At 36.2% G+C, this 27,257-nt stretch overlaps 1 protein-coding gene and 2 pseudogenes across 1 annotated transcript; 1 reads left to right on the top strand and 2 right to left on the bottom strand.

Annotated features, from left to right (window-relative positions):
* Positions 1-1,434: 1,434 nt before the first annotated feature.
* Positions 1,435-12,697, bottom strand: LOC131280697 (serine/threonine-protein kinase RIO3 pseudogene; annotated as a pseudogene).
* Positions 12,698-19,661: 6,964 nt separating this feature from the next.
* Positions 19,662-20,198, top strand: LOC101443542 (adenylate kinase isoenzyme 6-like; annotated as a pseudogene).
* Positions 20,199-25,115: 4,917 nt separating this feature from the next.
* On the bottom strand, positions 25,116-26,051 carry LOC101444927 (olfactory receptor 6C2-like). Its single transcript, XM_004466007.2, has one exon. It carries the CDS (start codon positions 26,049-26,051, stop codon positions 25,116-25,118), a length of 936 nt encoding a protein of 311 aa, XP_004466064.1.
* Between the last annotated feature and the right edge of the window lie 1,206 nt (positions 26,052-27,257).

Here is a 27,257-nt window from a genome sequence, read left to right as displayed (position 1 = left end):
GAGGACTGCAAGCCTGTTGATTTTATTTTTTTGTCCTGTGTGGGTTCTGAATTAGATGAAACAAATACGGGCAACTTTGGCCAGTCCTTTAGGTTATATCCAACACACTACAGAAAAACAAAATTGTTTGAGAATGAGGTCTACTCCACTCTCTTTGGAACAGCATCACTCCATGGGAACCCAAGCTACCCTGTGCCTAGGAGGGGTTGGACCTGGCTAGGACAATGCCACAAAGTTTTCCTGTCAATTTTATGTGCTATTTTACTCATTCAGCATTTTCTTGCTTATAGTAATACTTTGCCTCTTTTATTAGTTCACATAAAGTTGCTGATGAGTGTTTTATCTAGATATTTTGATGTTTCTATAGAGGCACAAGGTTTTGGAGGTAAGTACTCTAACCATTTTTCTTACCTCACTATACATGCATATTGGACTGTTACTGTCTCATATGTTACTGTCTCTAATTTTTAAAGTTATTTATTGTCCCTGGTTCATATTTTGTAGCTGATATTGAAATTCCAGTTAAGTGATCTTTCTTTTTGCATTGTCTTTTTCAATATTAATTCCACTCAGTGATAATTTTATTTCAGGTATGGAATTTTTACATGTCTGTAAATTTCATTTGTTTCTTTTGCTTATTCACTATTTTTACTAGCTTGCCATATTTCTCTCAAAAGTCAGTAAATATATAATTTGAGTGAAATGTATGCTGAACTTTTTTTCCTTGATTTTATTAAGATATATCAAACATGGTTAAGTCTGAAATTATGTACTTCCACAAAATTTACTTTTTCATTATAAATGCAGAGCAACTACATCATGTGCCAAACTACTTTACATTAATGTAGAAAAGCTGTATGCTAAATTTAAAAAAAACATTCAGATATTTAAGAAGCTCTTAATATGTTTATCTCTTTCAGAAACCCAAAGTAGAATTCAGTTCATTTTCATGATTTATCAGTATAAAATTTCTTATGTCCTTTTCCATCAGCCATTCTGAAATCAAGTTTACATTTATAACACTGACTAAAAGAGAAGAAAATTTTGTCTGGAAAAATAATTGAGAAAGAAAGGCAATATATTGTAATAAAACCCTCTCCTGTAAACACTTATGTCCTTTCCTCCCACTTTTGGAAATGTTACCCTAGGTACAAAGTGTTTCATATTTTATAACATAAATCATCTAAATTCAGGTCTATTTTAGCTAGAAAACATTTAGCTATTAAATAATTACATTATCTTATTCATAAGATGAGAGATAGTGAGACTCTTTTCTCTCAGTGCTGAGCTATAAATTCCACACCACCTGGCATATGGGTTACAAGGAAATAAAACAATGCAGAAGCACCATTGTACACTTTTTATGTTCCCTTTTTGTTATATCAAGTCACCCATAACTTAAATTGTCATTAACATCTGAGAGTCTCCACTGCGTTAAAATTTAAAGGCAGTGAGTAATGGTGTTATACATCGTATAGTGCTGGCTCCATCATCTTTCAAAAAAGAAGCAGCTTTCCTTCCATTCTTCTGAACATGTTCTTCATTCATCTTCTCCAAAGCTTCTAAGTCAGTTAAGAAACCAGTGTCATTATTAAATGAGATGTTTAAATCTGAAATAACATTGAAGAGTTTTCTTTTATCAAGAGCATCTTTTATCCTCTGTTCAGGAAAAACTGTGAGACATTCCTACAGTCTCAGAAGAGACCTCGAGGCCAAGAGGACAGTTTAGCTCTATAGACTGATATCGGTCAACCAGACCTTGCCAGCATGCTACAGCATGTTATATTCACTGAGGCTTGCACATACAAGCACATGTTCATTACATAATAGTTGCATCATATGAAGAGTTTCATAGTAGGCTTCTTTCATTTCTTTAATACTAGCCCTTCTTTTAATTAGGATCTGGAACTTGATCCTGGTCAACAAAAGTTATAACTAAAATGTGTTTCTTGAGCATTACAAATTTCAGACAAGGAATTCCAGCTCTGCATTCCTAGGAGATTGTGCTTTTTTTTTTTTTTTTCTGCCCACATGCAGATAATTCTACATAGAATCAATTTGCTAAAGTGGTCTTTAAACCTGAAATCATCTTTAGTGTATTTGTCACAGTTCTTAAATGCATTACGAGTTTATTTTTTTTATTTAATAGATTTTGTAAAAATATTACATTAAAAAATATATATATGAGGACCCCTTCAACCCCACCACCCCCACCCCAAGACTCCCTCCCCAGCAACACTCATTCCCATCATCATGACACATCCATTGCACCTGGTAAGTACGTCTCTGGGCACCTCTGCACCTCATGGTCAATGGTCCACATCATGGCCCATACTCTCCCCCATTCCATCCAGTGGGCCCTGTGAGGATTTACAATGTCCGGTGATTGCCCCTGAAGCACCATCCAGGGCAGCTCCAAGTCCCTAAGACGCCTCCACATCTCATCTCTTCCTGCCATTCCCCATACCCATTAGCCACCATGTCCACTTTTCCCACTCCAATGCCACCTTTTCTCTGTGGACATTGGATTGGTTGTGTCCATTGCACCTCTATGTCAAGAGGAGGCTCAGATTCCTCATGGATACTGGATGCAATCCTCTCGCTTTCAGTTGTAGGCACTCTAGGCTCCATGGTGTGGTGGTTGTCCTTCTTCAACTCCATCTTAGCTGATTGAGGTGAGTCCAATAAATCAGATTGTAGGTGCTGGAGTCTGTTGAGGCTCAGGGCCTGGCTATCACATTGTCAGTCCAGAGATTCAGATCCCCTAAATATATCTTAAACCCCGACACCAACTACAACTCCAGCACAGTAGCATGAAAGTCTTAAGAAGAGAGGTCCCATCTGAGTCCAGATTCATCACACATAAACACCAGCTCCAAAGAAGGGCCATCTGACATGGCAGTTAACCCCATCTGCCATGACCATAGCACCCATGGGCCTCTTTAGCCCTCAAAGGAACCAATACCTGGGTGTTGTATCTACTTTATCTGTCTCTTAGACTCTGCTCAGTTGTGCATAAGGGCAATCCTTCTGACAGCCTCCAGACTCTTTTTTAGAGACTCGTAGCCATATAAATTCATTTCTCCTTTCCATTTCCCCCTTAGATTAGGTCAAACAGCATTTTAAAGTCATGTTATTTTATGTAGACAGGGATATTCTGCTGATCCGCATTGAACCTTCCATTCAAGGTCATTCTCCAGTTGCATCATCAGTTGGTAGTTGATAGTGATCCCTCGGTGCCAGGGAGGCTCATCCCCGGGTGTCATGTCCCATGCTGGGGGGAAGGCATTGCATTTACATGCTGAGTTTGGCTTCGAGACTGGCCACATTTGAGTAACATGAAGGCTGTCAGGAGGAAATTCCCAGGCACAATGCTGCTGTAGGCCTTGTTCTTATTTCAGGCATATCAGCTCACAAGCATAGTCATTAGTGTCAGGGGCTCACTGTTGGACCCTCGTTCCTTCCCGGTCCTTGCCGCTGCACCTGGTCCCCTAGGGACCACGACAGAGCACCATCAGCCAGGAACCCAGTACCCCCCCAGCTGTAGTTTTTAATTGTTGCCACTATGAGTATATCCAAACATTGCCATGCACCCTGGACATATGTCCTGTATAGCTCCCTGTCAGCCATATATCACCTGTCAATAGTATCCTATACCAGTATTCCTCCATTGCCATTGTTGAACCACTCTGTGATCCAGAAATTCCTGAAAATTGAAGTCCAATATAATGTCAGGATCCCTTACTAGCAAAATTGCATATAGCGATGGGTTTAAAGGTTAGATATACAATACGTGTTGACTTGGAAAAAAATCTACATCCTCATCCTATCTTTTTCTTTTTTTTTTTCCCCCTAATTATTGAACTTCTCTTAACAAGAGCCCTAGACCACAGCAATTCATATATAAAATATACGGCACTCCCACACATCCACCACAAAACCTTTTCCCTTCCACAGCGATACTCTTACACCCTATTCACATCATATTTACTTAAAGTGATGTACAGAGTCTGAGACAATAGCTTTCAAACAAGGTGACATCTGTGCTTACATTGTGGTGCTTACTTTAGGATACACACTTTTCTAATTTTTTAGTTATCCTATGTTTTACTTTATGGTTTACATTATCAGTCTGTCATCTCCTATATGATATGGTATAATATTACATGTTTTATATCCATCCTTGTGTACTCTCGCGAAACTCCTCTCTTACCCCCCATTTACCTTGGTTCCACACATTTAACATCCATTTTCCCATCCACCTTGGTGCCCACAGTGACAGCCAACCTCCGTTTCCCGAGGAGCCACGTCCAGAGATAGTTGGAATACTGTTCAGGGCCTAACTTGCTCAACTGCCCCAATGCCCTGGGAGCCACCCTTTCTCTCGAGAGATACAGTTCCCTCTATTTGATGGCATTAGTCCTCCCCAGGATGTGGGTCCACCCCCACTCTCACTACTTGGGTCTCTACCCAATGGTGCCACCCACTCTGGCAAAATGAGCATTCAGACATTCCTCAGGAGCCCGTCCCGTATCGGACCACCCCCTCCGAGCATTCTAAACAGGTAACCTTCTTAATTATATTTTGATACGATTTTCTCGGCATTTTAATCTCCACCAACACCTGACACTCTCCTATGTTCGTATGCTACCCCTCCCTCCCCCCACTTTTTGGCAATATTACCCATCCGCCCATTCCCAGCCACCCTCAAACCCGCAAAGCCCCTCCCAAAGGCAAACCCTTGCCCCATTTTATCTCTTCTTTGTGTTCATACTTACCACCAGCTCGTCATAAATTCCACCCCTGCAGACGTCGACTCACATCCTTCCTCCACCCCCCGATTTCCTGTAAGACTATTGTTCAGCCTCTTGCTCTTGGAGGCAGCTTGCTTATTTCATATCATTGAGGTCATGTAGTATTTGTCCTTCAATGCCTGGCTTGCTTCACTCAACATAAGGTTCTCAAGATTCATCCATGTTATCATGTGTGTTTGTAGTGTATTTGTTCTTACAGCCGAGTAGTATTCCACTGTGTGTATATACCACATTTTATTGATCCACTCATCTGTTGATGGGCATTTGGGTTGATTCCAACTTTTGGCAATAGTGAACAATGCTGCTATGAACATTGGTGTACATATATCGGTTTGTGTCCTTGTTTTCAGTTCTGCTGGGTATATACCCAGCAGTGGTATTGCTGGGTCATATGGCAAATCTATGGCTAGTGTTTTGAGAAACCGCCATACTGTCCTCCAGAATGGTTGGATCCTTCTGCATTCCCACCAGCAGTGGATGAGTGTTCCCCTTTCTTCACATCCTCTCCAGCATTTGTATTCTTCTGTTTTTTTCATAGCTGCCAATCTTATGGGTGTAAGATGGTATCTCATTGTAGTTTTGATTTGCATTTCCCTGATAGCTAGAGATTTGGAGCATTTTTTCATATGCTTTTTAGCCATTTGTATTTCTTCTTTGGAGAAGTGTCTATTTAAATCTTTTTCCCATTTTTAAAATGGGTTGTTTATCTTTTTATTTTCAAGATATAGGAGTTCTTTATATATGCAAGTTGTAAGTTTCTTATCAGATATATGGTTGCCAAATATTTTCTCCCACTGTGTGGGCTCCCTTTTTACTTTCTTAACAAACTCCTTTGAGGTGCAGAAGGCTTTAATTTTGAGGAAGTCCCATTTATCTATTAGTTCTTTTGCTGCTCGTGCTTTTGGTGTGATATTCATGAATCCATTTCCTATTACAAGGTCCTGTAGATGTTTCCCTACACTGCTTTCTAAGGTTTTTATGGTCTTGGCCCTTATATTTAGGTCTTTGATCCATCTTGAGTTGATCTTTGTATAAGGTGTGAGATGGTAATCCTCTTTCATTCTTCTACGTATGGCTATCCAGTTCTCCAGACACCATTTGTTGAATAGGCCACTCTCTCCCAGTTGAGAGGGTTTGGTGGCTTTATCGAATATTATGTGGCTATATATGTGAGGTTCTATATCAGAACTTTCAATTCGATTCCATTGGTCTGTGTGTCTCTCCTTATGCCAATACCATGCTGTTTTCACCACCATAGCTTTGTAGTATGTTTTGAAGTCAGGTAGTGTGATTCCTCCAATTTCGTTTTTCTTTTTCAGTATGTCTTGGCTATTCGGGGTCTCTTTCCTTTCCAAATAAATTTCATAGTTAGTTTTTCTAGTTCCTTAAGGAAGGCTGTGTTGATTTTTATTGGGATTGCATTGAATGTGTAGATCAGTTTTGGTAGGATAGTCATCTTAATAATATTTAGTCTTCCTATCCAAGAACAGGGAATATTCTTCCATTTAATTAGGTCTTCTTTGATTTCCTTGAACAGTCTTGTATAGTTCTCAGTGTATAAGTTTTTTACCTCTTTAGTTAAATTTGTTCCTAAGTATTTGATTTTTTTATTTACTATTATGAATGGTATTTGTTTCTTGATTTCCTCAAGATCTTGCTCATTATTGGTGTACAGAAATGCTACTGATTTTTGTGCATTGATCTTATAACCTGCAAATTTACTAAACTCATTTATGAGTTCTAGAAGCTTTGTTGTAGATCTCTCAGGGTTTTCTATGTATAGGATCATGTCATCTGCAAATAATGAAATTTTGACTTCTTCCTTTCCAATTTGAATGCCTTTTATATCTGGTTCTTGCCTCAGTGCTCGAGCAAGTACTTCTAAGACAATGTTAAATAGGAGCGGAGACAATGGGCATCCTTGTCTTGTTCCTGAGTTTAGAGGGAAGGATTCTAGGATTTCTCCATTGTAAACAATGTTGGCTTTAGGTTTTTTGTATATACTCTTTATCATGTTCAAAAAATTTCCTTGTATTCCAATCTTTTGGAGTGTTTTTATCAAGAAAGCGTGCTGTATTTTGTCAAATGCTTTTTCTGCATCTATAGATATAATCATGTGATTTTTTTCCTTCAATCTGTTTATATGGTGTATTATGTTGATTGATTTTCTTATGTGAACCATCCTTGCATACCTGGGATGAATCCCACTTGGTTGTGGTGTATAATTCGTTTAATGTGTGGTTGAATACGATGAGCAAGTATTTTGTTAAGTATTTTTGTGTCTAGGTTCATTAGAGAAATTGGTCTGTAATTTTCCTTTCTTGTGGTGTCTTTGTTTGGCTTTGGTACTAGGGTAATGTTGGCATCATAGAAGGAGTTCGGCAATGTTCTTTCCTTTTCGATTTTTTGTAATAGTTTCAGCAGGATTGGTGTTAGTTCTTTCCGGAATGTTTTGTAAAATTCACCTGTGAAGCCGTCTGGCCCTGGGCTCTTCTTAGTTGGGAGATTTTTAATAACTGATTCTATCTCTCTGCTTGTGATTGGTTTGTTAAGATCATCAGTTTCTTCTTTTGTCAATATGGGCTGCTTACGTGTTTCTAGGAATTTGTCCATTTCCTCTAAATTGTCATTTTTGTTGGAATATAGTTTTTCAAAGTATCCTCTTATGATAGGCTTTATTTCTGTGGGGTCAGTGGTGATATTGCCTTTCTCATTTCTTATTTTGTGTATTTGCATTTTCTCTCTTTTTTTCTTTGTTAGTCTAGCTAAAGGTTTGTCAATTTTGTTGATCTTCTCAAAAAACCAGCTCTTGGTCTTGTTCATTTTGTCAGGTGCTTTCTTATTTTCTATTTCATTTAGTTCTGCTCTTATCTTTGTTATTTCTTTCCTTCTTCTTCCTGTTGGGTTACTTTGTTGTTGTTTTTCTAATTCCTTCAAATGTGCAGTTAGCTCTTCAATTTTTGCTCTTTCTTCTTTTTTGATATATGAGTTTATGGCTATAAATTTCCCTCTCAGTACTGCTTTTGCTGCCTCCCATATTTTGGTATGTTGTGTTCTCATTATCATTTGTTTCAAGGTAGTCATTGATTTCTTTTGAGATTTCCTCTTTGACCCACTGTTTTTCTAAGAGTGTGCTGTTTAATTTCCAAATCATGATGTGAAACCTGGGCTTCTGTCCCTTGCAAATTTCCAGCTTGACTCCACTGTGGCCAGAGATATTGTTTTGTATGATTTCAATCTTTCTGAATTCATTCAGCCTTTCTTTGTGGCCTAGCATATGATCTATCTTGGAGAATGATCCATGTGTGCTTGAGAAAAATGTATATCCTGCTGTGTTTGGGTGTAATGATCTATATATGTCTATTAGATCCAGCTCCTCTAATATACTGTTCAAATGTTTTGTTTCTTTAGTGATTCTCTTTTGAGATGTTCTGTCCAGAGTTCATAGTGGTGTATTAAAATCCCCCACTATAATTGTAGATGCATCTATTGTTTCACTTAGTTTTTCCAGCATTTGCCTCATGTATTTAGAGGTGCCCTTGTTAGGAGCATAAATATTTATGATTGTTCAATCTTCTTGACGGATTTTCCCTTTTATTAAAATGTTGTGTCCTTCTTTGTCTCTCACAATTGTTTCACATTTAAAGTCTATTTTGTCTGATATTAATATAGCTCCTCATGCCTTTTTTTGGTTATTGTTTGCTTGTATGATTGTTTTCCAGCCATTCACTTTCAATCTCCATGCATCTCTGGGTCTAAGATGTGTCTCTTGTAGACAGCATATGGATGGGTCATATTTCCTTATCCAATGTCCCAGTCTGAATCTTTTGATAGGTGAGTTTAATCCATTGACTTTCAGTGTTATTACTTTCAAGGAATTATTTGTGTTAGCCATATTTTGATTGGATTTGTGTTTGTCATATTTTGTTTGTATTTTTTTCCCTTCTCTTTTTGTCTTTTTGTTGTTGTTGTTGTTGTTGCTCTTATACTCTCCTCCAACTTTGCCTGTCCTGTTTTTTTCCTTTCTTCCTGCAGAACTCCCTTTAGAATTTCTTCAAGGGGAGGTTTCTTGTTGGTATACTCTTTCAGTTTCTGTTTGTCTATGAATATTTTGAACTCTCGATCATGTTTGAATGCTAGTTTAGCTGGATAGAGTATTCTTGGTTGGAATTTTTTTTCCTTTAGTACCTTGACAATATCATACCACTGCCTTCTTGCCTCCATGATTTCAGATGAGAAATCAGCACTTAATCTAATGGAGCTTCCTTTGTATGTGATGGTTTTCTTTTCTCTTGCTGCTTTTAGAATTTTCTCTTTGTCTTGGGCATTGGATAATTTGACAAGTATATGTCTTGGGGTGGGCTTGTTGGGGTTTATGACCAGTGGAGTGTGCTGTGCTTCTTGGATATGTACATCTGTCTCTTTCAGTAGATTTGGGAAGTTTTCAGCCATTATTTCCTGCAACACTCCTTCTGACCCCTTTCCCTTCTCTTCTCCTTCTGGAATGCCTATAATACGTATGTTTGAGCATTTTGCATTGTCATTCAGGTCCCTAAGTCCTAGCTGGATTTTTTCTATCTTTTTATCGACCCCTTCTACTATCTGTTTGATTTCTGATGTACTGTCTTCCACATCACTAATTCTCTGCTCTACCTCTTCTAGTCTGCTGATATTTGCTGCAAGTGTATTTTTGATTTCTTGAACTGTGGTGTTCATTCCCATATCTGTTATCTTTTTGCGTATGTCTGCAATTTCCCCTCCAAGTGATGTCTTCATGTTGTTAACCTCTTTCATTACTTCATCAAATTTGTCGGTGTCAAATGTTCTGAGATCTTTCATTGCTTGTGTGAAGTTCTGCTCCCCTTCCTGATTTTTGGTTTGTTGATTGGATTCAGCCATGTTTTCCTGATTACTGGTTTGGTTTGTAGATTTTTGTTGCTTTCTGGTCATTATTTAATCTTGACAGATTTAATCAGTTCCTTAACTTCTTTGTCTACTCTTGGAGATTAATTAGCTGTTGTTTTTGCATAAGTGTTATATCTTCTCTTTGTCACTTTGTTCTTCTTATTCTAATTTCTTTTTGTTAGTTAAGTTCACTTTAAAGGAAAGTATTAGTGCCGAGGAAAGGCAATTGTGTAAGCAAGGGAAAAGTGTAAAGTAGTATTGGTGATATATATTAACAAAGCAAGAATATGAGATCTGGGAGGATGGAGGTTAGATTCATGTAAATTGTGTAGAGTTATAGCAGTAGGTAGAGTACCTATTATGAAGTAGATGATTGAATATGGGAGGAATATGGTATAAGCTAAAAATCTATTGTTTTCGTGAGAGAGGGAAAAAGAAAAGAAAGGTTATAGTTTCAAGAGTGGATAATAGACAGAAAACAAGACAAAGGTATTAGAAATTAAGACTTAGACACTTCATGGATCAAATAAAGGGAGGTGGGAGGTGGAATATAGGAGAGACAGTATATGATGGCAGATATCAAGATGTAGGGGAAAGAGGATAGTGTAGGTAGCCTAAATCAGTTCACATAGAAATGAGGCAATGGAGGATGAGAAAACCTCAGCAAATGTGAGGTGTTTCCTGGTGCACCTATTGTATAATTGAGTTAAAATAAAGTAAGTAGAAGATGAGGGACACAAGGGTGAGAGAAAACAGAAAAAGAAAACAAATAAACAAAAATAAAAATAAAAAAAGGGGGGGAAGAGAAGAAAGGGAGAAAGGAAAAGGGGGCGGGCAAAGGGTGGGGAACAGGTAGGGGAAAGAAAAAAAAAACAGATATACACGACCCACAATTAAAGCACCAGCTACACAACAACAACCACTAAAAAACCCCTAAATAACTGAATTAAAAAAAGACTTTGGGGGATACGCTGTGAGAAAAGACTAGGGGATAATGCGGTGTTAGCAATCAGGACATTAAAAAGAAGTAAAAAATAAGACAAAATGAAAATAAAAACAAAACAAAATGAAACGATAAAGAAAAAATGCCAACGTTGAAGGCTAAGGCTTTCAAGGACCTCAGATGGACCTCAGGACGTGATGGATTCAGGGGTGGAAAGTCTGAGATATTAAAGACTCAAGAGGTGTGATTCTCTGGGGTATGGGCCACCAGAGTTTAGGGGATTCAGACCAGGCTACCTCCAATCTGGTCAACAGGAAGACTAGGAGCCCCATAGTGTAACACAGCCCTCAGGGATCCCCACAGCTGGGCGCCAGCCCTATGGGGGAAGTCAGATCCGCACACTCTATATTATGTCTGAACCCTGCAATTCACTTACTTAGTAGGGCTCACTAATATGGGTACATCGTCACTTCAGCTTTTGGACAGCTCCCGCTCTGTGCTTCCAGAACACTGCCACTTGAGGGCACCTTTACACCGCAGCCACTTTACTGGCACAGATCCGAAGCCTGGCCCATGACGCCGAAAACAGATTCCAAAACCAGAATTCCCAAGCTTCGCAAAATATTCCCTAATTGGCTTCCAGATGTGTCCCCCTCCCTCGTCGCACCCTGAGACAACTTCCCAATTATGTCCCTTTATTGCCTACAGCCTAATTCGGTTGCAGATCAGCAGCCGGGGGTGGGGGCAGGGCTTCAGGCAGAAGCGCTATTATTTGTGTCCACCATCAAAAATTTTCCCTGGCTTCACAACAAAACATCGTCTATCTCCCCAAATCGATCTGCAAAGGCGACCCGTCGCATCAACCCGCCGACAGCCCGCCCAGGACTCGCAAACTCCCCAGCACCGCAGTACCACCAAAAAGCTGAGCCGCTGCGGGGCACCGCGGCTCCACCCACCCCCAAGAGGGAGAAACCCGTGTGCGGGTCTCACCTCCAGGCAATAGAACCCAAATTATATCTTATAGACTGATGCTCTCTGTTACCTTTCCACCAAATCGATGTCCAGACACTTCCTGCCCTGCAAAAATCCCTAAAAAGCCCTGCCTTGGAGAACCTCCAGCCGCGCCCAGCCATTTCTTCCCAGGAGAAATAGCAAGGCAAGTTCACTCAGCGACCATCTTGCTTCCCCTCCATTATGAGTTTAAATACCTTGATCGCACATACTGTGGGTATAACTTTATTATCTTCCTTTGCATCTTCCATCCTCACTACATATGCATAAGACAAGAGATTCCTTTCTTGTACTAACACAGACAGTTCTTGTTTTGAGCATCCTAGAGTTGATCATTTTATGCATAATTATACTTGTCTTAGGATCAACTGCATTTTCTGCAGTGAATTTCTCCTTTTTTTCATGGTGGTGGACATTTCAATTGTTCTTATAGGCATGTTGTTTTAAAGCATACATTCCAATTCATTCTCCTATCTCAAAATTTTCATGTGCAAATTTTTTCATTGTTACTGTATTCTTTCTCCCACAAACTACTTTATCATGTTTGGCAGTGATGTTTTTCCAATAAACCATTTTGGGTGTAGGAACTGGTTTTGCTTATATGTAAGGATCCTCATGATTATCTTCCCAGTCATCCTCATTTCAGAGCTATCACTGTCTTCATATGGAGGCTCTTTTTGATAATTTTCGAAGGAAATGGAACCCTTCTGTCATCATTGAATATCTTTTTCTTCACATTTTAGCTGTGCATCACATTCTCTGTCAAATTCCATCTGTAGTATCAGAGTCAATATTATTTCCCTCCACATATCAGTGTTTTCTCCCAGAATAAATGGTCTTTTAGCAATAGCAACTTCAGGAAAAAGCAGCACCTCTTTAATTGGAATTATTTAGCCAGCTGTTCGCTCATTACATCAAACAACATGATACTGTGTTTTGAAGGGTAGCCTGTGGACAGTGTCTGGGTCCCCAGGCTGCTCTGGGCTGGGCTGGATTCCAGTGATGCTGCTCTGACCAGGTCCATGAGAGAAAGAAACCAGTGAGGAGAACAGTGCATAGATGTGGAAGGACCAGGAAGCAGAGTCCACAGAGGAGAACTGTTGGTACAAGGATTGTGGTGACAGATGGAATTTGACAATTTCATTTGCTTTTTTAAAAATATACTTTTCAATGTTTTAAAGAGATACTTAGATTACATAAATGGTACCAAAAATATGTAGGTGATTCCCATATGCCCTGCTCCCTATCCCTCCTACATTTTCACCTTAACAACATTCTTCATTAGTGTGGTTCATTTGTTACAATTGATGAACACATATTGGAACATTGCCACTAAGTGTGGATTATAGTTTACATTGTAGTTTACACTCTCTCCCACATATTTTTTAAAGTTATTACAAGATATATAATAGACTGTATCTGCCATTGTAATGTCATTCAGGACAATTTCTAAAGTCCCCAAAAATGCCCATAAATTACACCTACTTTTGTCTCTCCCTTACTTCAGATCCTCCAGTGGACACGTCCTACACATCAATGATAAAATTTCTTCCATTGTTAGAACCACAATAAGTCTGTAGTAGAATAACTAAATCTACTCGAATCCATCATTCATTCCCCAATCCTGAGGATTCTGGGATGTTGATGCTCACTCTGCTTCGTTTCTTTCTCAGTTTGGTTCATGTTTTCTCTTAAATCTTCAACTACTTTTGAATATTTATTATAGCTATTTAAAATCCTGGTTTGCTAATCCCACCATCTTTTGTCATTTTTTTGGTTTTGATTCTTTTACAGATTTTTATCCTGGTTATGGCTCACATTTTGCTGCCTTTTTTTTTTTTTTTTTTTACACATTCAGAAATTTTCAACTGGTTGCAGGAAATTATGGTTTTACATTGTTGAGTGTCTGGTGTTGGTTAACTTGTTTGAAAGAGTTGAGCTATTTTTGGTAGGTAGACCAGCTTCTTGATGATCAACAGCATGATCACTTTAAGTATTGTCTTTAAAGTTTTACTTTTTAAAGGCAGTCTAGAGTAGCCTTTATATGAAGTTCCATTTAGCCTCATATTACAAAAGCATGAATTCTTTGGAATTTTCACTGAATGCATTTGTGTTCAAAATGAGTTTTCTACTATAGCTGTTCAGAACTTAAACATTTTAAGCTCTGTGGGGCATTCTGAACTCTTTACCTAGCAACTACTCCTACTTTTTTGCCAAACATTGTTGAATTTCACTCTATGCATGCCCAATAAGTATTCAGTCTAGATTCAAGGGGATGCATAAGCACATTTATAGAGTCGTTTCTTTCATCAGCTTTTTCCTATATGGAATTTTCCACACTAATTACATTTCCCTCAGCCTTCCTGAATTACAATCCCTATCTCCTCAACTCTATGAATTGATGATATTCTATAGTTTCTTTTTGTACTGCATTCACATTTTTGCCTTCAGGCAAAAGTTGGAAAGAGCAAAGGTTTTACCTAATTTGTTTTCTATCTGTCAAGGACTTCAGTCTTGTAGTGGCTATTGTCCCATGACCAAGAGGAGTATGATGTGGGGTTGGTATGTGTCTTCCCTGTTAGGAAATTAACATATGAAGTAGATTTACAGGTTTATTTCTTGACCCCATAAATATTTATTTTATTCTCTTGAAAAGATACATTTTAATCACAAAGAGAATTTGTCAAATTCAATACTGGTTTGAAATAATATATAATATTAATTTAGAAATTCAGTGTATCTTCTGTCATTTAATATTTGACTTTAAATGTCAGGTTTCCCCAAACTTAGGATCCAGGAGACTAATTTCTGTTGTACTTGTAACTGGAAACAATTGAGTCATTAGCTAATGAATATAATAGTACATATTTTAAATATACTTAACTGTTTACAAAGAATGTATTATCATGTCATTTCATAGATAATAAAGTTAATTGTAAGAAAGGTACATGTTTTACCCAAAGATATGCAAGGATAACATGAAAGAGCAACCACTAGACCTATGTCTCTTGATTTCAGTGTTTTTCTTTTCGCCGCCATAGTAGTTAGCTGCTTTTAAAAGGCAATCTGCTAACTCTTCCCATTTTTCCTGATAGAGAAGCAAAGCGTACAAAGGACAGAGGCTCTCCTCTCACCCTAAAGAAAAATTAAAAAGCAGCTTATAGGTAATAGAGCCAAATTATAAGCATAATAATCCGGGTGTACGTACACATAAGTATTGTGATAAATTAGAGATCAACTACTGACTCAAATATTTTCTACCTGGACTTGTTTGAAGGCATATACCCTTCTATTCTACATAAACCTGCCTAATCCAGGATACAATTGTATATGGAAACATTGCACAATAGATATATACTCTTAACCCAGGAGCTGGGAATGGTAGGTAATCCATATGACCATCATTTTACAGAAATATGAAAGTGAGGCAATCTATCCCATAATCACCAAATTACTATGATTTTAGGGAGTCTTTACATGTTACAGACCCATCATATACTAGGAGATGAAGGATATTTTGTCAGATGTCATTTTTAACTTAAGACTGATATTGTTAAAATTGTCAAATTAGCAAAGTTTTAAAAATAAGAATAGTTAATGGTAAGAAAGATGGGGGTAGAGGCATTTGAATACACTGTTAATGGAGAGGGAATTTAAACAGAACTTCATGATAGAAATTTTGCAAAATACATTAGTGTATCAAAAAGTACAGCTCTTTTGATTCAAGCATTGCAGAAGTTTATGTCCTAAATTCTGAAACATATTATCAGAAATGCCAGTGAAAAAGGTGAGTACCAAAATGTTCATGGGAGAACTTTCTGTTATAGTATAAATTGGAAGGAGTGGATGTAGCTCAAGTGGGTTGAGTGCCTGCTTCCCATGTATGAGCTCCCCAGTACCTTCTCCAAAAAAAAAATTGGAAAAGAATTTCCAATCATAGTGAAATGATTAGATTCATTAAGGTGCTTGGTGAATAGCTACAGACAATAAACATGTTATGGGGCTATCTATGGGCCAATTAAAATCTATCCCTTCAGAAGTTTGTGCACTCATTCCAATGAATCTGCCATTGCTCAAAAAAATGTGATGTTACATTTTTTAAGAAAGACTGATGGATTATTTATGTGCATCACTAAATTTTGAAATTTTGGGAGATTTTTAATCTTTTTTGTTATTGAGTTATAATTTAATCCAAATAATATTTAAAAACAAATATTATGTAGTTCCAATCATCTGAAATTTTTTAAAATTTACTTAATAGACCTGAATAAAATCTGATGTAGTAAATGCTCCGTTTAAACGATATACTAATTCTGCAGCTGTATGTGGTATCCTCTAAACATACTGTTGAGCAGTTGATTAATCTTGTTGTTAACATAATTTTTAATGATTTTGCCATTTTTAAGATTTTTTAAAAGAAGATTTAGACTACATAAATGTTACATAAAAATTATAATGGATTCCCATATGACTGACTCCCTCCCCTTCCCATATTTTCCCATATAAACAACATCCCTCATTAGTGTGGTACTCTTCTTACAATTGATGAACTCATAATGAAGCATTGCTTTTAACCATGGACTACAGTTTACATTATAGTTTGCACTTTGTCCCACACATTTTTGTACATTATGACGAAATATACACTGGCCTGTATCTATCACTGCAAAGTCCTGAAGGACAAATCCAATGTCCCAATATGCCCCCATATTATACCAGTTCTTCACTCTCCCATCCCTCAGAACCTATGGTAGTCACTGCCTTTACATCAATGATTAGAATTCTTCCATTGCTAGAATAGTAGTAAGTCTATAGTTGAATAATACTAAGTCTAGTTTAGTCCTTTGTTCATTCCCCAATCTTAAGGATATGGGAATGGTGATGCCCATTCTCCTTCTGAGAGGATGCTGAAATCTCATGGGGTAGATGGATTGGAACTATCTTTCTTGCAGTTGCAGACACTCTCTGTTCCTTGGGATGGGCATTGTACATCTTCATCTCCTTGTTAGTTTTCCTGGGTAAGTTCAATGACCTGGAGGGTAAATATTGCTACTCTGCTGAATTTCAGGACTCACCTGGAATATAGCACATTTGATTTTTTTTTTCTGATCTGATTGTTTTTTAATCTTCTGAAGTTGTGAACATGCATACAAACCATTTTAATTACTTTAACTTTTACTTTATATATTTTGAAACTGTGGTATTGGTGCAAACAAAGTCAGGATTACAAAATATTCTTTTACAGTTGACACATCTAACATTTTAAAATATTTCATTTTATATATTGTAATTTTTCTGGTCTAAATTCTTCTTTTTGATAGTAATATAGCGATAGCTGCTTTCTTTAGTAATTGCATGACATATATATTTTTCTAAAATTTTACTTTCAATCTATTTATGTGTTTATGGCTAAAGGTATGATTTTTGAAGACAGTGTCTGATTTGGTATTTTCTTTTATAATTCAATTAGAAATATTCTTTCCTTTAATTGGGGTTGGGCTTATTTGCATTTAATTTTTTAAAACAATTTTAACAAATCAATTCTTTTGATACATATTAATAAACCATCCAAATTTTTATCTTTGCATTAAGTTTATAATATGTTTTTGGAAAATTTACACTCTTTATTTTTGTTGCACCATTAATTATGTCATGGTTTTTGCATTTTTCAAGTCCTTATATTGATTTCTATATTAATGTTTTCAGTTTTAGAATTTTTTTTTTATCAAAAGGGTGAATATATAGTGAATCCTGGCCTTACTGTGGATATACATATTGCTTTGCAAATAAAGTATGGCTTGTGGGTAATGTAGGTTTCATTACTTGAAACAAAATTATTTCCAGAATTTTACATCACTTTCTTGGGTTTGTTAGCTCATTTAAGAAGATAAAGTGTTCGTCAAGGAATTTTTTATTTCCTTAAAAAATATGTGCAAGATTGAGACTTTTTTTTTTAGAAAAGTATTTTCTCTTGATATTTGATGATCACTTTTAATTAGTAGGCTCAAGTCTTTCTTTAGCTTTGACTTGCATTCCATTATCTATTTGTAATTTTTCCCTTATGTTATACCAATTTCTGTTTCTGGAGACTATATTTTATCCACATTAGATCATATATGACTATTTTCTTTCTTTTATTTCTCCAAATTTAAATTTTAGTCTGGTTTCCCAAGTATTTTCCAGGTACTTCAATCTTCCTGGAACATCATTTATTTAGCTTTCTGCAGAATGCATTGTATTGTTCACTGGATCCACTGTGTTTATAGGTAAGAAATTGTGTTTTTCCTTTCTTCAATAGCTTTTCAAGCTGAATGGTTTTACTTTTACTAGTATTTTCTTTAATTTTATAGATTCAGAAACCTTGCATACTGCTGATTACAAATTTTCATTACATAATTTTCTCTTATTCCTTAAAATAATGCAATTTTTTAGAAAAATATTTGCTATGAATTCTCAGATTACATGCTTCTTCGGAAGTATAACACAAAGAATGTTTCCATTTCTATTCTGTTTTTCTACAGAAGGGCATTTTATTCATTATGAAGGGTTGAGCTTGTTTCTTTTAGTATTTTGTTGATATATGTTCACATCACTCAGGCACAGTGAAAATGATGGCTTAATGTTTAGATTTACCAAATTTTTTAAGCCATTGTAAGAATTCCCCAATCTAAAGGGAATTAGACCTAAATCCATAACTACAGATAATCATGTAATAAAGTTTTATTAGCGTGTTATATTAATCAGGAAATATTGCAAAATAAAGCTGTGCTATTTTCCTGGCAAAGCTTTCAGCCCATAATGAATACCACTATGGGTGCCTTCTCATTTGAATCTTGCGATAAATTCATGGTTAGGGAATATTAGAACAACTATATTGTATTCCTTCATTTTCCACTGTATTTTTTTTCTCTCTGTGGTAAGTCAAGGGAAATTTATACTCTTTCTTTTAATATATTTTCTAACAGTTTTGGTTAAAATATCTCAAATGATTAAGGCTGTCATCTAAACTTATTTTTCTATGCTATGTTTTCTATATTTCTCTAATATAAGAGATCTTATATTTTATAATCCACATACACAACTATAAAATCTCCATTAAGCCATATATCCAATTATATTTAGTAATGTTGCTTCTGTGTATTGAGACATTTGTCTCCTTATGTTTGATTTGTAATGAGATACTCTGTCCTCAAATAGTTTAGCTGGGAACATGCCACAGCATTTGATCAAATGAACTAATTTGGGCTATCTCTTCATATTTGTATAATGAAAGATTTATTTTTCAGCATGATAAATATAATGACATTATATACCACTAAATAGAACTATCAAAATCAACTCATTACAAACATAATGTAATAGTAATCTAAAAGTTTTTTTCTGCTTGCTATTTCATAGGTATAATAATCTTTATTTCTCCTTAAATATGTTGAACCTTTGCCTTCGCTAAAACTTATTATGCTAGTTGGTTTCATTTTCCTTGATTAATTTTTTCTGATTATTAATCCCAGAGGAAGCATTTCTTTTGTGTTTTCTGTATTTTTCTGCACTCATTGAATATGTAATTAATAAAATGATAAAGCAACTCTTGTTTTGTAAAAGTGTAAAGTTATTATTCTTTGGAGAATATGATAAAACTCTTTAGATAACTTTCGTCCATGTGAACTTGCAAGTATGGAGAACATAACATGTTATTATTTAGAAATAGATGTAATAACAAGTGGACATAAAGGATGGAAATTGTAGAACATTTTTTATCTTATCTAGGAAAAATGTACATATTGTAGTTTACAGTACTGAAGTACAAAATACTGGTACAAGATCAAATGTGTATGTGGGAGTGAATAGAGATGGTCAAATATATATATAATCAGTAAATACACTTTTTTTTTTGCATTGAGGCATAACTTAATGATCATTTTTCTGTCAATATGTCACTGAAATAATATTGTCCATACTTTGAGTACATTCATAATCCATGACTAGGAGCCATCGCAGTGAGGACCATGTTGCAGCCGAGCATCCTGCTCACCGGTACATCAGGGGTTGGAAAAACTACACTAGGCAAAGAACTTGCATCAAGATCAGGACTGAAATACATTAATGTGGGTGATTTAGCTAAAGAAGGGCAACTTTATGATGGCTATCATGAAGAGTATGATTGTCCCAATTTAGATGAAGATAGAGTAGTTGATGAGTTAGAAAACCAAATGAAGGAAGGTGGAGTTATTGTTGATTACCACGGTTGTGATTTCTTCCCTGAATGCTGGTTTCATATAGTTTTTGTGCTGAGAACAGATAATAGTGTCTTGTACAAAAGACTTGAAACAAGGTGTTATAATGAGAAGAAACTAAAAGATAATATTCAGTGGGAAATTTTTCAAGTTCTTTAAGAAGAAGCCATAGCATCTTACAGAGAAGAAATAGTGCATCAGCTGCCCAGTAACAATCCAGAAGATCTAGAGAATAATATAAATCAGATATTGTAGTAGATTGGACAATGGATCAAAGATAATAGTTCTTGACTTACAAGACTGGCAAAATTTCAACCACTCTTGTTGATATTTCTGCCCACATCATAGAAATTGTCCAATTATGAGAAAACTTTTGTATTAAAATTGTGTTGCAAGACTAGCAGGTGGATAGTATAAAGATTTATTCCTGGACATTTTTTCTCCATGAGAAAGCTAAACAATCTCATATTTAATGACTGCAACACTATTAAGGATTGAAAGTAAAGACTGTCATCATTTAATGTTTCAACTGCTAAAAAATAAATAAATTGGACCATAAACCATGACTAGATCCAATTTTTTGTTTGTGGTATTCTAGTACAAAACACAGAAACTTCAGTATTGTAACTAAGGAAAGTGATTTAGGGTTGTACTTTTATTTTTGTATTGACAATTGTTAGTTAATGTGGTATTTGTGGAAGTCAAAGTCAGACATTTAACAGTGGTTTTATTTCTATATATCATTATACATAATCTAATACTTTAGAACTATAAAATATAAGAGCACAGAATTAATTAAATGAACTTTTTCTTCTTTCTTGATTAATTGTATGATTTGAGTATTGCACAGAATATGAAAAAATGAATAAAGAGCTATTCTCTAGAAAGGGAGAAAACTTCAGTCTATGGCTATCATTTTGCCACTATTTTTAGTGATTATTTTTGTGTGATTACAGTTTCTCTGTCTTACTGGATCCCCTTTCCATTGTACATAAGAGCTCTCATCTTTATATCTGTTGGTACATTTAATTATTAATGTGAAAGTCAGGACTAGTATGCATTACAGCTCACATTCTTTGATTCCAGATAGGCATATATTACCATTTAATGGCCATGCATTTTAATTCTTAATAAGCTTTCCTTTCAGGGAGTGGTGTGACACAGGGTCAAGAAAGGGGCAAGTTACCCATGGAAAATTGGTGATGTTTGGATTAGATGGCCAACTTGTAAGAGACAATGCCAAATTTGCTCCAATGCGTTCTTAGATATAGACAGCTTCACCTAATATGGATAAGCGAACTGGTTATTTGAATACCTATAATATCTCTGGCATTTCCCTTCACCACCTTGTGATCATTAGTCCAGTTTCAATAGCATCACATGGGAGAATGTTGAAACACAGACTCAAGTTCCACCTAGACCAACTGAAAATGATTCTGTATTTTAAAGAGTTTCTAGGTATTTTCAAATAAATTTTGAAACAGTGATTTAGAGTTTCTGTGAAATGCCTATGTCTCTGGACTGAACCATGAATGAGTTGATTGTTACAGCAAACATTCAAATTCATAGGAACAGAGCCTAACTGGAGTGGTTCACATTTTTCTTTGAGGGTCATGATTTCACTTTATCGTTGCATCAGTCTCACAAAAAAAAAAAAACCAACATAGTGAGAAATACTGAGCAAATAATGTGCCAATGCAGAGATCTGGCATCAGAAGTAGGGAGGACTCCAGTTTACCTCCATTTTTCTACCTGGACATATATTTCTATTAAACCAAGTGAAAGCAGCTGATATACCAGGAAATCCATTATATAGAGTCTATGGTACAGACAATTGAGCTAAATAATAGAAAGTCTTATTGATGTGGTCTGTGCAAGGCAATGGAATAGAAAAATAAGAAAACATTCATTTCTCAGATGAACCAGGCATAGAATGACCAAATGATAAAACAAGTATTTTTTTTAAAACTCCCTGTATTAGAGTTGGCATCTAATAAGAAATGAAATAGGTAGCAATTACAAGGTTACTTCTTATAGATCTGGGTAGGTATGTGCTCTCCTTTTATCAGAGATTCCACAAAGAATATTTTCTAGGATTTTGGGGAAAACTGACACAGCATTGATCTCACTTCTTTACTTTGCCACTGCCCCAAAAATAGTCCCAGTGCTTCCTCATGTACATCAAGGAGATAAGGTTATCAGAGTAAACAACTTGGCAGCTAGTAAAGATCAAAATTTTGCATAATTGTCTCTGGTCCTTTTTAGGGGCTTCTATCAAATCTGGGGTTTGAAATTTTCTATTGTGGTTAGAGAACTCAAACCATTTGACTGTATTCAATGAGACTGTGGTATCCTAAATTCCGTTCACCCAACTTGTCTCTGTTCCAATATTGGAAAATTACTGACTGTACCAGTTTGATACAGTTTTGAATTCCAAAAAGAAATGTTGGACTATGTTTGTAAACTGTTTTTTTCCCCTGAGCATATTAGAGTTTATTGGATTCAGAGGTTATACTTTTACTTGATTAAATAATGGTTAAGGCTTTTATTGAACCATGTCAGTAGAATATTGAGTCTCTGCCTCTTGGTGGGCAGGGACACACAGAGAAACCACACCACAGAGAGCTGGAGCCCAAGGAAGTAAGTACACAGGGGATCTTGGTTGTGAGGAAAGAGAGGCAAGCCCCGAAAAGAGAGGAACTGAGGATACCTGAAACCTGGCAAAACCCTGGCCGATTTTGCTCCAACACGAGACAAAAGACTTTGGTGAGGTAAGTAACTTTTGCTTCATGGCCTTGTAACTATAAGCCTCTACCCCAAATGAATACCCTTTATAAAAACCAACTGATTTCTGGTATTTTGTATCAGCACTCCTTTTACTGACTAATACACTGACAGACTCTCAGAAGCTAGAAGGATCTCTAAAGGTCATCTGATTATCCCTCTGACACAATATAATTCTGAATTCAAAAGGCTGTAAGTGGTTACATCTTTCTAAGAGTTCTTGGCCTTACTTGGACCACAAGGAATCTAAAAACTGAGAAATCAAGCCAAGATGCCTCACTGGTGAGCAATAATCAAATTTCGGAGTAGAACTTTCAAGAAGGAAATTAGAAAGAGTAGTATTACGATTCAGTCCTAGGGTAAAATGCAGGCCAAAGTGTGTCCTGATAAGCAGGGCAGGAGAATGGGGAAGTCTCAGTGGAAGAGCAGAGGTCCTTCCTAGGCAAGAGAATGGGTGAAGCTGCGAAGGGTACTGAAGGCTGGTAACCCTGGTTTCATCACTCCTAAGCTTCAGATGTGGCCTCCAAGTACTAAGTACTGTGGTTTACTTAGTTTTCTCCAGCTTCCTTTTTAGAAGCTGAGAGGAAGGGGTCTGAGAAATGAATGAATAAATCCATGCTTCAGTAGGGCACTCTAGCAGTTCGAATGGGTAATAGGGAGGTCCAAGTCCTTGGGAAGATTCTGTGAGGACAAAACAGTTGAGAGTTCCAAAGAGTTATTTGGGAGGGCCAGTGTATGGGAATTAGACTAGAGCATGTTGGTGGGGCCTGGCAATGTTCGGAGGGGAATCATGAAACACTCTGGTAACTACTGCTATTGACCCGGGTAGTCTTGGGAATCTCTTAAAGGAATATGCACAGCTTGGTATTTTTCTGACTTCTCTGAACACTTTTGTGACCAATTTGAAGGGAAGACTCCAAAACATTTATACCTAATCTGAAATCCCAATAAAAATGCTTCAGGAATTACCAGTGATTTCCCCAGTGCTCTGAGAAGAGTTAGGAACTAATGGGCAGTTTTGAAAAGTTTTTATTACTTCCAAATCCTGACCTGCTCTTTCTTTGTATCAAGTCAGAGCTGAACAGTTTCCCATCCTTCAAATCCCTTTCTTGAAGTTTCATCCCCCACTTCTCTTCCTAGAAAGATTTTCCTTGGTAGATCTCCCCATCAACTGATTCAACATAAGCTATTTCCATCTTCTTTGACCAAGCTCTGGAAAGATTTTCCTTGGTTTATTTTGCATCATAATGAAAAATATCCAATTCTGGGATACTATCTTAAGAATCATGAAATTAAAAGTTATATTATGATATCATGACTCATTACGCTTAGTTTCAGCTGTCAGTTTGTATGAAGTGATACTAACAAAATTATTTAAGATTACATGGTCGTTTGCCCATTATGAACAACCTTAAGGTATTGCATTCATAATAGAGAAAACAGACATTTGTTCTGAAGGAATTATATTGTGTAAGAGTCCTGTAGAAAAGGACAAGTTACTGAGTGCTAGATCTTTGAGTCTGGGACTTGATATATCAAATTGAAAATACAAACAATTCTGGGAATTTCAGAACATAGTTCAAACCATATGAGTAATTTTTTTTTTCTTTCTAGCAATGAATACATTTTATTTGCCAAGTGAACTTATATCTACAAGATATAATATCAACAGGACAGTTTGTTGTGAATTACTGTTGCAAGAGGGCTGTTAAATAAATTTTGTAATTATTGCCTATTAGGTTTTTTCATCTATTCTATTGCCTCATATTTCTTTGTCTGTTATTCATATTCTAAGTCAGAAAGGAGATATTAAGATGGGACTGTCTTTGCTTTTTAACTCTTTAGGAGAAGTATGACATTTCTTTTTTTAATATTACATTTACTGGACTGAAATACATCCATATTAGTCTATTTATTCCTCTATCTTGCTGAAAATGGAGAAAGCTAAAGCTTCGATTCAATTTTTCAGGATCCATGTAGTAGGAAGATTTCTATTACAGAAAATATGAGAAATAAATAGACTCTAGGTATTTGTGTGTGTGTGTGTGCCAAGGTATACCTCAGAACAGGAAGGAATTCTGGCTGGAATAATTTTTGCCTTGATAAAGTTATAAATCTGAAGAAAGGAATGGACAGAAATAGAATTCAAATTTTTGTTGCTGTCTTTTGGTGCTTCAGCCCTAAAAATGATGAACTCTTGTTTGGACCTCTATAAATCTATTTCATGTCCACTTAAGAAAATGCACAATTGTGAAGGAAGTTTTCTTTGAAATAAGTCCATGATCCTTACTTCACTCTGTGGTTCTAAGAGTAGTGAAAAAGAAACTTTGTTGGTTAAACAGACTAGATTGTAGATTTGAATTATAATCATAGCAAAAGAAGAATTACTTATATGTATATATTTTTAATATTTAAATCAATTTCCTAATTCTTTGAGAGAAATGCAGTCTTTTTTATTGCCTCCATAAAGGCCTGTTTAACTTGCTTATTCCGCAGAGTATAAATGAAGGGGTTCATCAAAGGGATGACTGAGGTGTTGAGCAATGCCACCACCTTATTAATGGACACCCCTTCTTTTTGTGGTTTGATATAGATGAAGATGCAACTCCCATAGGTGATGGAAACTACAATCATGTGGGAAGAACAGGTGGAGAAAGCCTTTTTCTTTTGTTGAGCAGACGGAAGTCTTACAATGGTCTTGATGATATATGTGTAGGACAAAATCACACATATGAGTGTGAATATAAGAGTCAGCACAGCCATGATTAAAGCAAGTTGTTCTATGAGTTCCGTGTCTGAACATGCGATCTTCAGAAGAGGAGAAGCATCACAGCCAAAATGTTCAATGAGATTGGAGTTACAGAAATCTAGCTGAAGTCCCAGGCCAAGAGGTGGGAGAATGACCATTAATCCAGTCAGCCAACAGCAGAGGACAAGCGTGGTGCACACCCTGTCGCTCATGATGGTGGTGTAGTGCAGGGGCTTGCAGATGGCCACGTAGCGGTCATAGGACATGGCAGTTAGAAGAAAGAATTCTGTTGCTCCAATGAGGATGACAAAAAATAATTGAGTGAAACAAGCCTTATAGGTAATATTCTTGTCTCCTGTTGTCATGCTGTAGAGGAATCTAGGAATACTGACTGTTGTAAAGATTATTTCTAAGATGGAGAAATTTCGAAGGAAAAAGTACATTGGTGTTTTGAGGTGACAGTTCACCAGTGTGAGCAGGACAATGATTAGATTTCCAGCAACAGTGAAAATGTAGGTGAGAAACAGAAATACTAACAAAACAACCTGTAGGCACAGGTCATCTGTTAGTCCTAGTAAGATGAATGTTGTTACTGTAGTATGATTTTTCATCACTGTCTTCAGATATATAATTAGCATGTTTTTATTACTTAGAAATTTTGAATGTGAGAAATATAAGAGAAAATAATACTTAATGTTATTATAAAGTTAAAACACAAACAAGGCATTATAAACCATTCCCCTCTTTTTTGACTCAATGTTCATAATACTGGGTAGTAATATCATCTGCTTGATTTCTCTGGGTTCTGCTTTATTCTTGTCTCCAGAATTGTGTTGGTCAAAAATATCCATCTGAAGCTACAATATTACTTCAGTTACAAGACCAGGTTTATTGTTGTCCAACTTAACATGAAGATCTGTCAGAGAAATGAAATAAGGAAAGCTGTTATGGTATCCCGATGGTCAAAGAAGAGTTAAATGGAAAGAGTCTGTGCCAAAATTTTATTTCTCAATCTATCCTGATATCAAGGCATTCTCATACCCCATGAAAATAAAATACTATCAGAGGCTTATTTTTACATTTTCCTTTGCTCTGAAAACCTTGTTCCCTTCAACTAATTCCTATTTATTCTCATCTACATCCTAGGTAACCTTGGTACTATGTCCCAGAATTATGTGAATTTTATGAATTCCATTCTCTTCCAGGGATTTCCTCTTTGCATCTTCTTCATTGTAATGTGCTGAAATATTCAAGCCTATTTCCCTACTATATATCATCTTGAATAATTTTGCTGTTATGGTATCCCGATGGTCAAAGAAGAGTTAAATGGAAAGAGTCTGTGCCAAAATTTTATTTCTCAATCTATCCTGATATCAAGGCATTCTCATACCCCATGAAAATAAAATACTATCAGAGGCTTATTTTTACATTTTCCTTTGCTCTGAAAACCTTGTTCCCTTCAACTAATTCCTATTTATTCTCATCTACATCCTAGGTAACCTTGGTACTATGTCCCAGAATTATGTGAATTTTATGAATTCCATTCTCTTCCAGGGATTTCCTCTTTGCATCTTCTTCATTGTAATGTGCTGAAATATTCAAGCCTATTTCCCTACTATATATCATCTTGAATAATTTTGCTTTGTTACATTTCTGAATTCCTCTTTTAATATCCATCTGATATGTAACATCCCATTCATCTCTTGCCTTCTCAGAACACTGAGAAATGACATGTTCATTTGTTCTTTTCCAGAGAACAGATCATGGTCTTAGACTACCAAGATTCTTGGTGGAGACCTATAGTTTATACATAGATA

Source organism: Dasypus novemcinctus, chromosome 12 (genome assembly GCF_030445035.2).
Source record: "Dasypus novemcinctus isolate mDasNov1 chromosome 12, mDasNov1.1.hap2, whole genome shotgun sequence".
Taxonomy (NCBI): Eukaryota; Metazoa; Chordata; class Mammalia; order Cingulata; family Dasypodidae; genus Dasypus; species Dasypus novemcinctus.
The sequence above is the reverse complement of the archived record's forward strand: the minus strand, read 5'-3'. Positions and strand labels throughout refer to the sequence as shown.